Source organism: Ovis aries, chromosome 9 (genome assembly GCF_016772045.2).
Source record: "Ovis aries strain OAR_USU_Benz2616 breed Rambouillet chromosome 9, ARS-UI_Ramb_v3.0, whole genome shotgun sequence".
Classification (NCBI taxonomy): domain Eukaryota; kingdom Metazoa; phylum Chordata; class Mammalia; order Artiodactyla; family Bovidae; genus Ovis; species Ovis aries.
Genome location: NC_056062.1, coordinates 21,537,624 through 21,551,046, shown reverse-complemented (window position 1 = coordinate 21,551,046; position 13,423 = coordinate 21,537,624). Strand labels below are relative to the sequence as shown.

General features: G+C 49.6%; 1 protein-coding gene across 2 annotated transcripts in view; it reads left to right on the top strand.

Annotated features, from left to right (window-relative positions):
- Positions 1 to 5,629: 5,629 nt before the first annotated feature.
- TG (thyroglobulin) overlaps positions 5,630 to 13,423 on the top strand; it is a 231,513-nt gene continuing 223,719 nt past the window's right edge. For both annotated transcript variants that reach the window (XM_027972878.2, XM_042254076.1), the window contains exons 1-5: positions 5,630 to 5,738; positions 6,644 to 6,752; positions 7,198 to 7,295; positions 8,660 to 8,863; positions 9,502 to 9,661. In XM_027972878.2, the coding sequence (XP_027828679.2) occupies positions 5,672 to 5,738; positions 6,644 to 6,752; positions 7,198 to 7,295; positions 8,660 to 8,863; positions 9,502 to 9,661 (638 nt within the window). In that variant the 5' untranslated portion in view covers positions 5,630 to 5,671. The remainder of the gene's footprint in view (positions 5,739 to 6,643; positions 6,753 to 7,197; positions 7,296 to 8,659; positions 8,864 to 9,501; positions 9,662 to 13,423) is intronic.

Genomic DNA, 13,423 nt, shown 5'->3' with positions numbered 1-13,423 from the left:
TTTCAGGGAGTTTCAAAGCGAGGCAGCCACCTTTGCGCAGAGGTGGAGGCACAAATACTACTTCTGCCCTGAGGAACGTGCCTGAGAAATTTATCAAGTGATGCCTCTTGAAGTAAGGCACAGGCTTCCCACGTGGCTCAGTGGTAAAGAACCCACCTGCCAATGCAGGAGACAAGGGTTCGATCCCTGGGTCGGGAGGATCCCCTGGAGGAGGAAACAGCAACCCTCTCCAGTGTTCTTGCCTGGAAAATCCCATGGACAGAGGAGCCTGGCAGACTACACTCCATAGGGTCGCAAAGAGTCAGGCACAACTGAGGGCATTTGTGTGCTCACACACAAACACACAAAGTAAGGCACACAGATAAGAAACCTATTGAAGAGAAGCCAGGCAAAGCAAGATGGAATCCATGACTGGTTTCTTGGCTGGTTGGGAGAATGCCTTGACTGTGACAGAAGTGGCAGCAGACAAGATTGGTCTGAATAACTGATGCTTTGGCAGTCCTAGAGTTTCCTGATTTGATTTCTTCCAATCTAAGAGACCCAAAAGGACAAAACCTAGAGACACATTTGTTAAATATATGCATTTTCAGTTAGGAAAGTGGGCCAAGAGAGAAAGACTCAAATCTAGCAAATGATACTAATCCAAAATGAACCAGAGAAGAAAAGCGAATGATTTAAGAAGCTATTCAAAGTGTTAGAAAATTGTCTGAGCCTTCCTAAAAGTAAAAGGGGAACCACCATGGAAATTGAAATGTCAGCATTATATTCCTCTACTGTGGAAAATACTAAAACAAAACATGTACTGCTCAAAACACTGAGTGAAAAGTGAGGAAGAGCAGTGCTTCAGGAGCGTCAGGCTCTGGCTGTGAACAAAGCAGAACCAAGAGCATTGCTCCTCACCCAGTTCCACAAGGATTAAGTTGTCAGCCACTGCAGTCAGTGACCCGCAAAGCACCTGCAGAAAGCTCAGGGTGAAGAACAGAGGAGCCACTCCGTGCTATGGGAAAACAGCCCCTTAGACAGATGAATGTCTCAAGCAGATTTTTTACTGAACTCAGATTCTTGCATCTTCCCATACAATGAAAGTACTGAATGATTAACTCAGGATATTTGTTCTTTGTGACTAGCAGTGATCTTTAACCAAGGTGCATGCCCAAATGCATGGATCTCCTAGCCAGAAAGCACTTGGAAGCTGGTGCTTCTATATCCTCAAAGGCTGTCTCTCAGGCTACAGTCCTCAGTAAGTGAAAAGTGAAAGCTGCTTAGTCGTGTGCAACTCTTTGCAACACTATGGACTGTACCAGGCTCCTCTGTCCATGGGATTCTCCAGGCAAGAATACTGGAGTGGGTTGCTACTCCCTTTTCCAGGGGATCTTCCCAACCCAGGGATTAAACCTGGGTTTCCTCCATTGTAGGCAGATTCTTTACCATCTGAGCCACCAGGGAAGCCCCTATAGTCCTCAGGAAGGTTCTTGAATGAAACAAACTCACAACTCTTACATTGTTCATTTTTCTTACAGTTGACATGGTCCCACCAGTTCCCTGGTGCTATCAACTGTGGATACAACGAGCTGGGATGATTCTTCAGCTAAAAAAAAAAAAAAAAATGAGGAAGAAATATTTACAAGGCTAAGGTTTAAGGGCACCCTCTTAAAACTCTGGACTTCCTTGGTGATTCATATGGTAAAGAATCCACCTGTAATGTGGGAGACCTGGGTTTGATCCCTGGGTTGGGAAGATCCCTGGAGAAGGGAAAGGCTACCCATACCAGTATTCTGGCCTGGAGAATTCCATGGACAGAGGAGCCTGGTGGGCTACAGCCCATGGGGTCACAAAGAGTCAGACACGGCTGAGCAACTTTCGCTTTCTGAAAACTCCGGGACAGCGGTCACTGTGGGACTGGGCTGGGGATGACTGCCCACCCACACTAGCGGGTGAGGCTTCACCAGGCGCCTCATCTGTACACCTTCAGCGTACCACAGTAAACTCAAAGAGGAAGAAGTGAAGAGATTTAAAATATGTTGGAGGGAAGGGCGTGCCCCTTAGATGAGACCAATGTCCGGGGTCGCCACCACTGGAAATCTCTCATTTTTACAAGAAAAATAACATTGGGTGCTTACTGTGGGCCAGGCCCTGTGCTATGCATCTTATATTTATGTATTTAGCTATCACATCATCCTATAAGCTTGGGCACTAATAACATTACAGCTTCATAGATGAGAAATTGGAGCATGGAGAGATTAGGCAGCTTGTCCAAGGCCAAGCCCTTGGTACTCGTGGGAGGATCTCATTGAGGTGCGAGCATGACTGCTTTGATGGAGATCTCTGGGTGTGGGTGTTTAGGCTCCCCTGGGGGTCACTGCTGATGCCACCCTAGCTGGGTGGGTCGGCATCCTTATTATTGCTGGTTGGGGGCAGGTGGAAGTTCAGGCTGCCTGTGTGGTCTCCACTGACTCCACAGGGAGAGGGGGCTCATGACTGCCCAGCTGGGGTAAAAATTCTGGCTTCTCACATGGCCTTTTAGTCACCATCCTAGCTTGGAGAGACTCCTTAGTTTGGCAAGAATGGAATTCTAGGCTCCCTAGCTGGCTTTTGTTGGCATGGGTGGGGGTGGAACCACAGTTTGTTTATTTGTTTTTTTCTGTGAATAATTATAATATTAATAATATATAATTATAATAAATATAATAATTATAAGAATAATTATTGTCTAAAAATCTTCTGTCTTGCAGGCTGCCTTTTCCTGGACCTTTGGCTCAAAAAGGCTGTTCTTGGGGCTTTTCTGTGATCTTTGCTTCTGGCATTTCTAGTTGCTGGTTTCTCTAACACGAGTATGAGATGTGGGAGGCAAGGTAACATTCAGGGAATTTACTACTATCCTGTTTCTCTCGTTCTGAGGTTGCTCGATGACTGTATTCCTATTCATCTTTTAGTGTCTTCTGTTTGCGTTACATATAATACTGAGGGGCTCTAAATGTACTTAGCTGGAGGAATAGGGGAAAATGTGTGTATTTCATCTTCTGGAAGCAGAAGTCAAGTTCCAGGACTTTTGATTATTGCTTTGGCAACCTGGGAGAAAGAGGAACGTGGCTTTGAGTCACTGGTTCTGTGGGAGACGAGAGTAGTTGTCCAAAGTTGTGGCAGGGGACCCAGCAACGTGGCAGCAAGCGGGATTCTAGGAGAGATGGCTGGTTAGCGCTTCTCTGTGGAGCCAGAAACCGTGGCATTTGATGTTTGCTTTGAAGCAGTTTTCTCCCCTGGATTCCAGTGACTCTCTCTTTGTCCCCCGTGTTTGTTGCATGCATGCTCAATTGCCCAGTTGTGTCCGACTCTGCGACCCTGTGGATTGCAGCCTGCCAGTCTCCTCTGTCCATGGGATTCTCCAGGCAAGAGTACTGGAGTGGGCTGCCATTTCCTTCTCCATGGGATCTTCCCCACCCAGGGACTGAACCCCTGTCTCCTGTATCTCCTCCGTTGCTGGTGGATTGTTTACCGGCTGAGCCATCGGGATTATTATACACAGCACCCTAGTCTTCGAGAATGAAGGAGATGAACGAGAAGGAACTGTGATTGTGTGAGGATCCAGGAGGGAGAGAGAGGTGACAGGGCCAGAGGTGGGGAGCCTGCAGAGAGGATGGAAGCCCAAGCCAGGAGCGGGCTTACGGGGGCCAGACCAAGGAGTTGCCGCCTAGAGTTTCCATAGAACATCTTCCTGGCTCATGGGGCATCAGATGAGAGCGTGGGCAGGAGCTGAGTCATCATGAGAAATAGGTTTTCACGGTGTGGAGGCAGCGCCTGGTGTGGCTCTCTCCAAGCTCACCGCTCCATCGCTGAGGTGGAGAGAAGCACCTCTCCTTCCAGGCACACTGTTCTCACTCAGAAGGAAGCCCGGGTGGCTCTCACACTCACTGACTCTGCTGTGCCTCTTCCCAGGGGCCAGGCCAGCAAGAATGACTCAGCACACAGGCTGGCCTGTGCAAGACCCCTGCCTGCATGCATAGGTGGTAGGAAGCGTGAGGAGTGGGCTTTCTGGTAGACCTCAGTCACGGTCTCAGCATTTGTATTTTTTAAAAGGGTTTTGTTTATTTGTTTTGACGTGGACCAGTTTTAAAATCTTTATTGAATTTGTTACTGTGTTGCTTCTGTTTAATGTTTTGGCTTTTTGGCCACGAGGCATGGGGGATGTTAACTCCCCGATCAGGGACTGAACCCTTGCCGCCTGCATTGAAAGGTCAAGTCTTAACTCCTTGACTGCCTAGGAAGTCCTGGTTTCAACATTTTAGAAAATCCATCTGCTTTAGAACACCTGGACCTGGAGAGCTGGCAAGGGCTGCACATGGCCAGGCTCACTGTAATATTACAGCGTCTCTGTAGCCTGGGCAGAACTTGGCTTGTGTGATTCGGGCTTTGGGCTCCCTACGTGGTGACAGTGGTATAGAACCTTCCTGCAAGTGCAGGAGACATAAGCGATGTAGGTTCTATCCCTGGATCAGGAAGATCCCCTGGAGAAGGAAATGGCAACCTGCTCCAGGATTCTTGCCTGGAGAATCCCAAGGACAGAAGAGCCTGGCGGGCTGCAGTCCATGGGGTTGCAAAGAGTCGGACACGACTGAAGTGACTTAGCATCCAATGGGGCCTGCAGAGGGCCAAGCTGGGGATTCTAATTCTCCAGTAAATGCCAGCATGTCTTCTCAAATCATCTTTACCTAAAACCTAAGGCTCACTGTGATCTCCCTCACTCCCAAGTGCTCTCTCATACCTGCCCACCTACCTTCTGAACACCCATAGAGCCTGTCTCCATCGCCCACCTTTTGATGTGAGAAGCAACTGGAGAAAGCTCACTGATGTGCAGGCTTTGTGTGGAAGACAGGCTTCTTGCTGCCTTTTGGTTATCTGAAGTCCTGGGACAGGGGAAAGGGGGATGACTAGGAATATGAGTGTGTGTGTGTTTGGCTTACTCATCAAAATCCCTACATCTGTGTTAATGGCTCTCTCTGTTTTGTTCCCTGCCATATCCTCATGGCCTAGAATAGTGTCTGCTTCTCTATCAGATGCTAAAGAAACATGGCTAGAAAGAGGGAAGGAAGGAGCAGGGATGAGGAGGGAGGGAGCATTGTGTTTCTTTCATGGCGGGCCTGAATGTGTGGCCCACCAAGTTGCAAACTTTGGCCTTTACCCCTGAAGATGAATTATGAAGCCATGCCCCCAGTTCTTCCCTGGTAGTTCAGATGGTCAAGAATCCACCTGCAATGCGGGAGACCTGGGTTCAGTCCCTGGGTTGGGAAGATCCCCTGGAGAAGGGAACGGCTACCCACTCCAGTATTCTGGCCTGGAGAATCCCATAGACAGAGGAGCCTGGCAGGATGCAGTCCATGGGGTCACAGAGAGTCAGATGTGACTGAGCGACTTTCACATACACTCGTCCCCAGTTTTGCTCCCCTACAGCGTCCACAAGATTCTCACCCCACACCGGCCACATGAGTGTCCTCCAGGGGAACAGACGCAGGTGGAGGACCTCCTTGTGACCAGCAGAGAAAACAGGGCAGGAACTGCTTCCCTGAGTGCCTGTGGGTGGGGGCTAAGTGCCCGTAGCAGTACTATAAAGGCTCCTTGGCCAGAGCCCTAAGGTGGGCAGCAGCTTCTAACCCTTCTCCCTGGAAGGGCTCCCGAGATGGCCCTGGCCCTGTGGGTCTTTGGTCTGCTGGACTTAGCCTTCTTGGTGTCAGCCAACATCTTTGGTGAGTTCTGACCCTGCGGTCTCAGAGCGTCGGGTTGGGAGGGACCTCTCAGGCCAACTCCTTGTTAGCCAGGATCTGCCCCAGGGCCTTGGAACATCTGTGACCTCATTCCATCCTCACAGTGTCCTGAGGTCAGTTATGCACTCTCCTTTTCAGAGGAAGAGACAGAGGGTGTGAGAAGTCACAGAGTCAGTGATCGGTGGAGAGGAGATGGGAAACTAGACCTTCCTAGTTGGCTTCTAGTTCCCCTCACCCCACCCTGTTAGCAAATGCTGGTATTGGCTATGTTTTTTGTTTGTCTGTTTGTTTTTAAAATTATCTTTACAGTCTCAAGTCCTAGGCTGTCCATATGGGGTATTAGCAGGTAATGAAAAACACAAATCTCCCCGTGGTGTGAAACAGACCTGAGTTCTATTATAGCTATGGCTCAGCCGTTTCCTCTCTGGAGAGGAAGCAGTTGTGACTGTGATTTCTGAATAAGCCCCTGCACGTTACATGCATTCTCCACTGAGGCCAGGAATGTGCTCTGTCTGCAAGGAGTGCCTGGATAAACTCAAGAATCCCTCCTTTACGGTGTTCCCTGACCCAACCATGGTCTTGGGGAACGCACAGCCCAAGGGTCCACTGTGAATCCTTCTCTTGCCAGTGGTGTGATCCTGAACAGGCTACTTTTCCGAACGAGTCTCATGGCCACCTGGGTAAGACGGTGACATCACCTTCCTGGGGATCAGGGGAGTTAATGTCAAGCTTGTGAGTAGCTGCAAAACTGCGAGTCGAAATATGCTTGCTGATGGTGCTAGAAATAAAACCCGGAAGAGCGTCTGTGTCTCCAGCGAGCCTGTCTCCGTTACTGGAATGCAGGCAGCGGATTGTCTCTCATGAGCGACATCACTTCCTTTGTGCAGAGTACCAGGTGGACGCCCAGCCGCTCCGCCCATGCGAGCTGCAGAGGGAGAGGGCTTTTGCGAGGCGAGAAGACTACGTCCCCCAGTGCGCCGAGGACGGCAGCTTCCAGTAAGGCCTCCTCCAGCCATGCACACCCAGGGGCCTTAAAACCCAGTTTCTTCCTGTCCCCGCCCCCCTGCCCTTTATGCTCCTCCTCGAACCTGACCTGTGGCCACTGTCACTGGAGCTTTCCCCAGACCCATCAACACCGAGTCATCTGACCTCTGTCGCCCCAATCCATGCTTCCTTCCAGCCAGAACCAAATACGTCCCTTCCTTTCCTGCCACAACTTTTTACCCTAATTGTTTTAACAAGTGTTCGTGGGGTGGTGGCGGCGGCGGTGATTTACTCGCCAATGATCCAACGATTTACGTTCCAATGCCCCCTCTCCTCCCTGACTTCAACTGGAGCCACCAGTCCCGCTCCACACCAGTCTTTTTCCTAACTGAAATGAATTATAGAGTGGAGGGAAGGGAAAGGAAGAAGGGTACCTGATTGTGGCTCCTGTCTCCAGGACCGTCCAGTGTGGGAAGGATGGGGCCTCCTGCTGGTGTGTGGACGCTGATGGCAGGGAAGTGCCTGGTAGCCGGCAGCCCGGGCGGCCTGCGGCCTGTAAGTAGGAAGGGGAGGAACTGCAGGGGGCAGCTCACACCCTGGATACAGCCCTGGGCTCAGGTGCATCCAGGGCTAGTCTCCCTCTGGGCTGCGGGATCATCCTCTTTGAATTAGGCCCTGCCTCCTACGGGACTGCTGCGAAAATCAATGGGACAATCAAGTCATGTGTTCAGCAAGTAGCCTCTGACATCCCCCTGTGGCCCACATCTGATGCTAAGGATGCATCGGGGAAAAGACTTCAAAATCCTCTGAAACCAGAAAGCACCCTCTTGTGCAAGAAGTGTTTTCCCAACTGGGATGTTTCTAAGATTTGAGACTTAAGGCAAAAACTTTCCTGTTAAAATAATTGCTATGATGAGGGGTCAACGAAGTGTGTCACAGTAAAGCTAAAACAAAGGTCAGTTTAAGCCGCTCATCTTAAAATGGTGAGATTGAGGTTCAAACCAGTTATCCTGTAAAAGAGCCAAGCTCTGTTGCAGCGTTGATTTTGGGGGCCAGCTCACTGGCTTGGGGAGCAGGCTGACTCCCAGCGGTCCTGCCAAGTGACCTCTGTTGGGTGCCCCACTCTCACTGAACTCCAGGTCCTTGCCTGTACCATGAATACGGGAGCTGCTGGAGGGCCAGCTCTGATGGTCGTGAGGGTTTAAATTGCACGTAAGACACCTGCCCCAACTAGGTATTGAGTAGGAGCAGTAATCACCAACGTCACTAGTCCTCGCGCACCTGAAGTAGGCTTGCTGTTCAGTCGCTGAGTCGCGTCTGAATCTTTGTGACCCTAGAGACTGCAGCACGCCAGGCTCCTCTGTCTTCCACTATCTCCTGGAGTTTGCTCAACTTCGTGTCCATCGAGTCAGTGATGCTATCTAACCATGCCCTGCCATCCCTTTATCCTTTTGCCTTCAGTCTTTTCCAGGATCAGGGTCTTTCCCATGAGTTGCGTTTTAATTCTATAGTGAAGGCAAGTCGGGCACAGAGGGGTGAAGACTCCCCCCAGGGAGTCTTCTTTCCTGCACAAGGCTGTGCGGGGAATTTGTATTCAGACAAGATATCAACAGTCAGCCTGTGCTCCCTTCACACCCTACCTCTTCAGCTCCAGGGCTGTTGGGGTGTCCCATGGACTGAGGGGACACGATGAAACCTGCTCTTCCCAGCTCGGCCTGCCAGATGTCAGAATAAATCCTGGGATATAGAGTTTAGCAGGCCGAACGCTCACCCTGAGGCTGCTGCCAGCTCATGGAGCCTCCTTGGGTGGTGGGAAGGACCGCCCTGCCTCCCGCCCCTAGGGAGGGCGAGTGGTCCTCCGGGGCTCGGACCCCTACGTGGTGCCCCTGCCCTCCTCTGACGCCGCTCTTTGCATGCAGGTCTGTCGTTCTGCCAGCTGCAGAAGCAGCAGATTCTGCTCAGCAGATACATCAACAGCACGGCCGCGTCCTACCTACCCCAGTGTCAGGACTCAGGGGATTACTCGCCCGTGCAGTGTGACCTGCTGCGGCGACAGTGCTGGTGTGTGGACGCGGAAGGGATGGAGGTGTACGGCACCCGCCAGCAGGGGAGGCCGGTGCGCTGTAAGTGCCACCATCGGGGCCCCGGGGAGGCCGAGGCCCGGGGCAGCCTCCCACAGCTGACCAAAACGGGTGAGGGCTCCCCGAGGAAAGGCAGAGGACCTGGCCTTCCGCTCGCGAAGGACGGTGTTTTAGGAAGGTTTTCTCCCTTCTGTTTCTGCGCCGTGGACCGCAGTATCCACAGACTTAACAAGTGGGATTTCCGGGAGCATCAGGCCTTAGTCCCCGTTCGGGATGCTCTCGTGCGTGTAGTAGGAACACAAGCATCTTGACTGCAGAAGCACATATGCCTCCTCATATGCAAGGATTAGAAATTGTTTCCTAAACCTATGGACACCAAGGGGGAAAAGATGGGGGTGGTGGGATGAATTGGGAAACTGGAACTGACACCCATACACTCTTGATATTATGTATAAAACAGAGGACGAAGGAGCATCTACGTATAGGACAGTCAGCTCCACTCAATGCTCTGCGGGGACCTACACGGGAAGGAAACCCAGCGAGGAGGGGACATATGTAAATATAGAGCTGATTGACTCTGCTGTACAGCAGAAACCAACACAACATTGTAAAGCAACTATACTCCAAGAAAAGTTAATGAAATGTAAATAGATTTAAATTGTTTCCTTGGAAACGTTTAGGTCCGAGGAGCTGTGAGATAAGAAACCGCCGTCTCCTCCACGGTGTGGGTGACAGGTCGCCACCCCAGTGTTCCCCAGATGGGGCCTTCAGGCCGGTGCAGTGCAAGTTTGTCAACACCACAGACATGATGATTTTCGACCTGGTCCACAGCTACAACAGGTGAGGGCCCCCGGCTGTGCCCAGCACGGCCCATGCCTGCCGGTCTCCCGCCCAGGCTCCTGCTGTCTGCGGGGCTGGGCGCTGGCAAGGGTGTGTGTGACACACTCAGCCCTGCAACCCGAGAGAGGCCTGGTGTTCACTTTCCCGTGATGGACACTGAGGGCCCACGGCGTCTCCCACAAAACAAGCCGGTAATAGCTATTCAATTAAAATACATGGACCCTCTGGCCCAGCCAGCCTACAGAGATGAAAACACCAGAATATGAAGATTCTTTATTAGAATGTGCTAGAATGTCCATGCCTTGGAGAAGGAAATGGCAACCCACTCCAGTGTTCTTGCCTGGAGAATCCCAGGGAAGGCAGAGCCGGGCGGGCTGCCGTCCTTGGGGTCGCAGAGAGTCAGACACGACTGAAGCGACTTAGCAGCAGCAGCAGCAGGTCCACTGCGCCGTGTTTGTTTGTTTTTTTTAATTGAGGCCAAAAACTGGGAACAGAGTGATTGAGAACCCAAGGAGGGTGTCTGGATAAAAGCGTGCTGTGTTGTGCTTAGTCACCCAGTCGTATCCGACTCTTTGTGACCCCATAGACTGCAGCCCGCCAGGCTCTTCTGTCCATGGGGATTCTCCAGGCAAGAATACTTGAGTGGGTTGTCAAGCCCTTCTCCAGGGGATCTTCCCAACGCGGAGACTGAACCCAGGTCTCTGGCATTGCAGGCAGATTGAGCCACCAGGGAAGCCCAAGAATACTGGAGTGGGTTCACCTATCCCTTCTCCAAGGGGTCTTCCTCACCCAGGAATCGAATTGGAGTCTCCTGCACTGCGGGTGGATTCTTTACCAACTGAGCTCCCAGGGAAGCCACTGTAAATATTTCCGCAGCCCTTAAACAGGATGCACTCAGACTGCGTCTGTTGATTTGGAGAGGGTTTGGCAGCACGTTATGATAATATCATGTAAGATACAAGGTGCACATAATATAAGAGGATTTAATTTTTAGAACACAGACAAGCAAACAGGTCCTAATTTTAAGTGCATGCATATGATTATATGATGACGCTTGTGTCTGTATAGGGTTAGCTTCCCCGGTATGGGATTCGGTGAGGACAGAGGATTACATGAATAAACACATACTGGGTGGTTCTCTCAGCCACCTTGAGGGTCAGGTTGCTGTGGAGGGGGAGGAGTCAGGAGAGAAGAATCTGCAGAAAAGGAAAAATGTGGACCACATTGATGCATTCTTAAAAATGGCATGTATGTGTGCACCTATTAAGCTTATTTAAGCTTAAAGATTTATATAAAAAATATTTAAATGGTATTTTTTTTATAGCTCTTGGCCCAAATAACTGGATGGTTTCTGGTTATTTAAGATGGTGACTTTATCAGTATACAAGGCTTGCACAGACTTCAGATATAATCAAAATACTGGGAAGGAAAATAAATAATAATATTAATTTGTAAATACTAGTAGGAATTCTCTTAGAGAACCTGAGACTTTATGTGTCTGGCTTTCAAAACCACCAGTTTCCTTCCTATGGGGGGCGGGAATTCCCATGGACTGTGCCCAGAGGGGTCACAGATCGGCAGCCTGTGACCAGGCACTGTCTCAGAGACAAGTCTCATTTGAGCGGCATGCTATTTTCAAAACTGAGAAATTTTAAATTGAATCCTGTGAAATTTCAGTTTGTGTAGGTAAAAATCGTCTAACATAGCAATTTTCTATGTTCAACCCAAGACACAAAATTCTGAATTCTTGATTCTAAAGAAGAAGGTTGGGGACTGCATGCATTGTCCCAGGGCACCAAGAAGCTGATTCTTTTTGGACCAAGTGCAACCCCCCGACCCCAGCCCGCGCTGTGGGCCTCTTCCTCTATGCGCCACACTCCCCCTGCTCCAACTGTTGGCATTAGCTGTCTGGCCCCATAGTGTTTGCCCAATGACCCTCATTCTGACTCTGCCGCTGCTGGCAAAGTGACCGGGTCACTTACTTCTGAGTCTCAGTGTTCCCATCTGTAAGGACAACACCAGCTCATTAGTCATGTGAAGATCTGCTGAGCCTTTGCCTATGAAACCACTGCAAAAATTGTAAATTATTATGCATTTGTAGGGAATCCATCACCAGCTTTTGGAAATGTAGGTTACATTCCCCTACCCACCTCAGGCCTAGAAAATGGCCTGCCCGTGTACATAGTGGAATCTCCAAATGTCCCGGTTTACTGATGCTCAGCAATGCAAACTGAGGTGCGCTCAGTCCAAGTTCAATTGGATACTCACAGTATACAGTGGGATTTGGGATCCTTTCATCTACTTCAGTATTTATAAAAATAACTGGAAAATGATGGCCTCTAGCACACAGCAGGGAATCTGAAGAGCAGAAATTAAGGAACCCACTAGGAAGCACAATTTGTGGGTTATAGACCTGTCTGGCTCCTTTTCAGTTCAGTTCAGTTCAGTCACTCCGTCGTGTCTGACTCTTGTGTGTGACCCCATGGACTGCAGCACGCCAGGCTTCCCTGTCCATCACCAACTCCCTGAGCTTGCTCTAACTCATGTCCATCTAGTTGGTGATGCCATCCAACCATCTCATCCTCTGTCGTCCCCTTTTCCTCCTGCCCTCAATCTTTCCCAGCATCAGGGTGTCTTTTCTAGTGAGTCTGTTCTTCCCATCAGGTGGCCAAAGTATTGGAGTTTCAGCTTTAGCATCAGTCCTTGCAATGGATATTCAGGACTGATTTCCTTGAGGATTGACTGGTTGGCTCTCCTTGCAGTCCAAGGGACTCTCAAGAGTCTTCTCCAACACCGCAGTTCAAAAGCATCAATTCTTCGCCACTCAGCTTTATTTATAGTCCAACTCTCACATCCATACATGACCACTAGAAAAACCATAGTTTTGATTATGGGGACCTTTGCTGGCAAAATAATGTCTCTGCTTTGAAATATGCTATCTAGGTTGGTCATAACTTTCCTTCCAAGGAGCAAGGGTCTTTTAATTTCATGGCTGCACTTACCATCGGCAGTGATTTTGGAGCCCAAGAAAATAAAGTCTCTCACTGTTTCCACTGTTTCCCCATCTATTTCCCATGAAGTGATGGGACCGGATGCCATGATCTTAGTTTTTTGAATGTTGAGTTTTAAGCCAGCCTTTCACTCTCCTCTTTCACTTTAATCAAGAGGCTCTTTAGTTCTTCACTTTCTGCCATAAGGGTGGTGTCATCTGCATATCTGAGGTTATTGATATTTCTCCCGGCAATCTTGATTCCAGCTTGTCCTTCATCCAGCCGGGCATTTTGCATGATGAACTCTGCATGTAAGTTAAATAAGCAGGGTGACAATATACAGCATTGATGAACTCCTTTCCCAATTTGGAACCAGTCCATTGTTCCATGTCCAGTTCTGTTGCTTCCTGACCTGCATACAGATTTCTCAGGAGACAGGTCAGGTGGTCTCGTATTCCCATCTCTTTCAGAATTTTCCAGTTTGTTGTGATTGATCCACACAGTCAACAGCTTTGGTGTAGTCAATGAAGCGGAAGTAGACATTTTTTCTGGAATTCTCTTGCTTTTTCGATGATCCAACAGATGTTGGCAATTTGATCTCTGGTTCCTGTCACTTTTCTAAATCCAGCTTGAATATCGAATTTCTCGGTTCACGAAATCTTGGAGAATTTTAAGCATTACTTTGCTAGGGTATGAGATGAATGCAATTGTGTAGTAGTTTGGACATTCTTTGGCGTTGCCTTTCTTTGGGATTGGAATGAAAACTGACCTT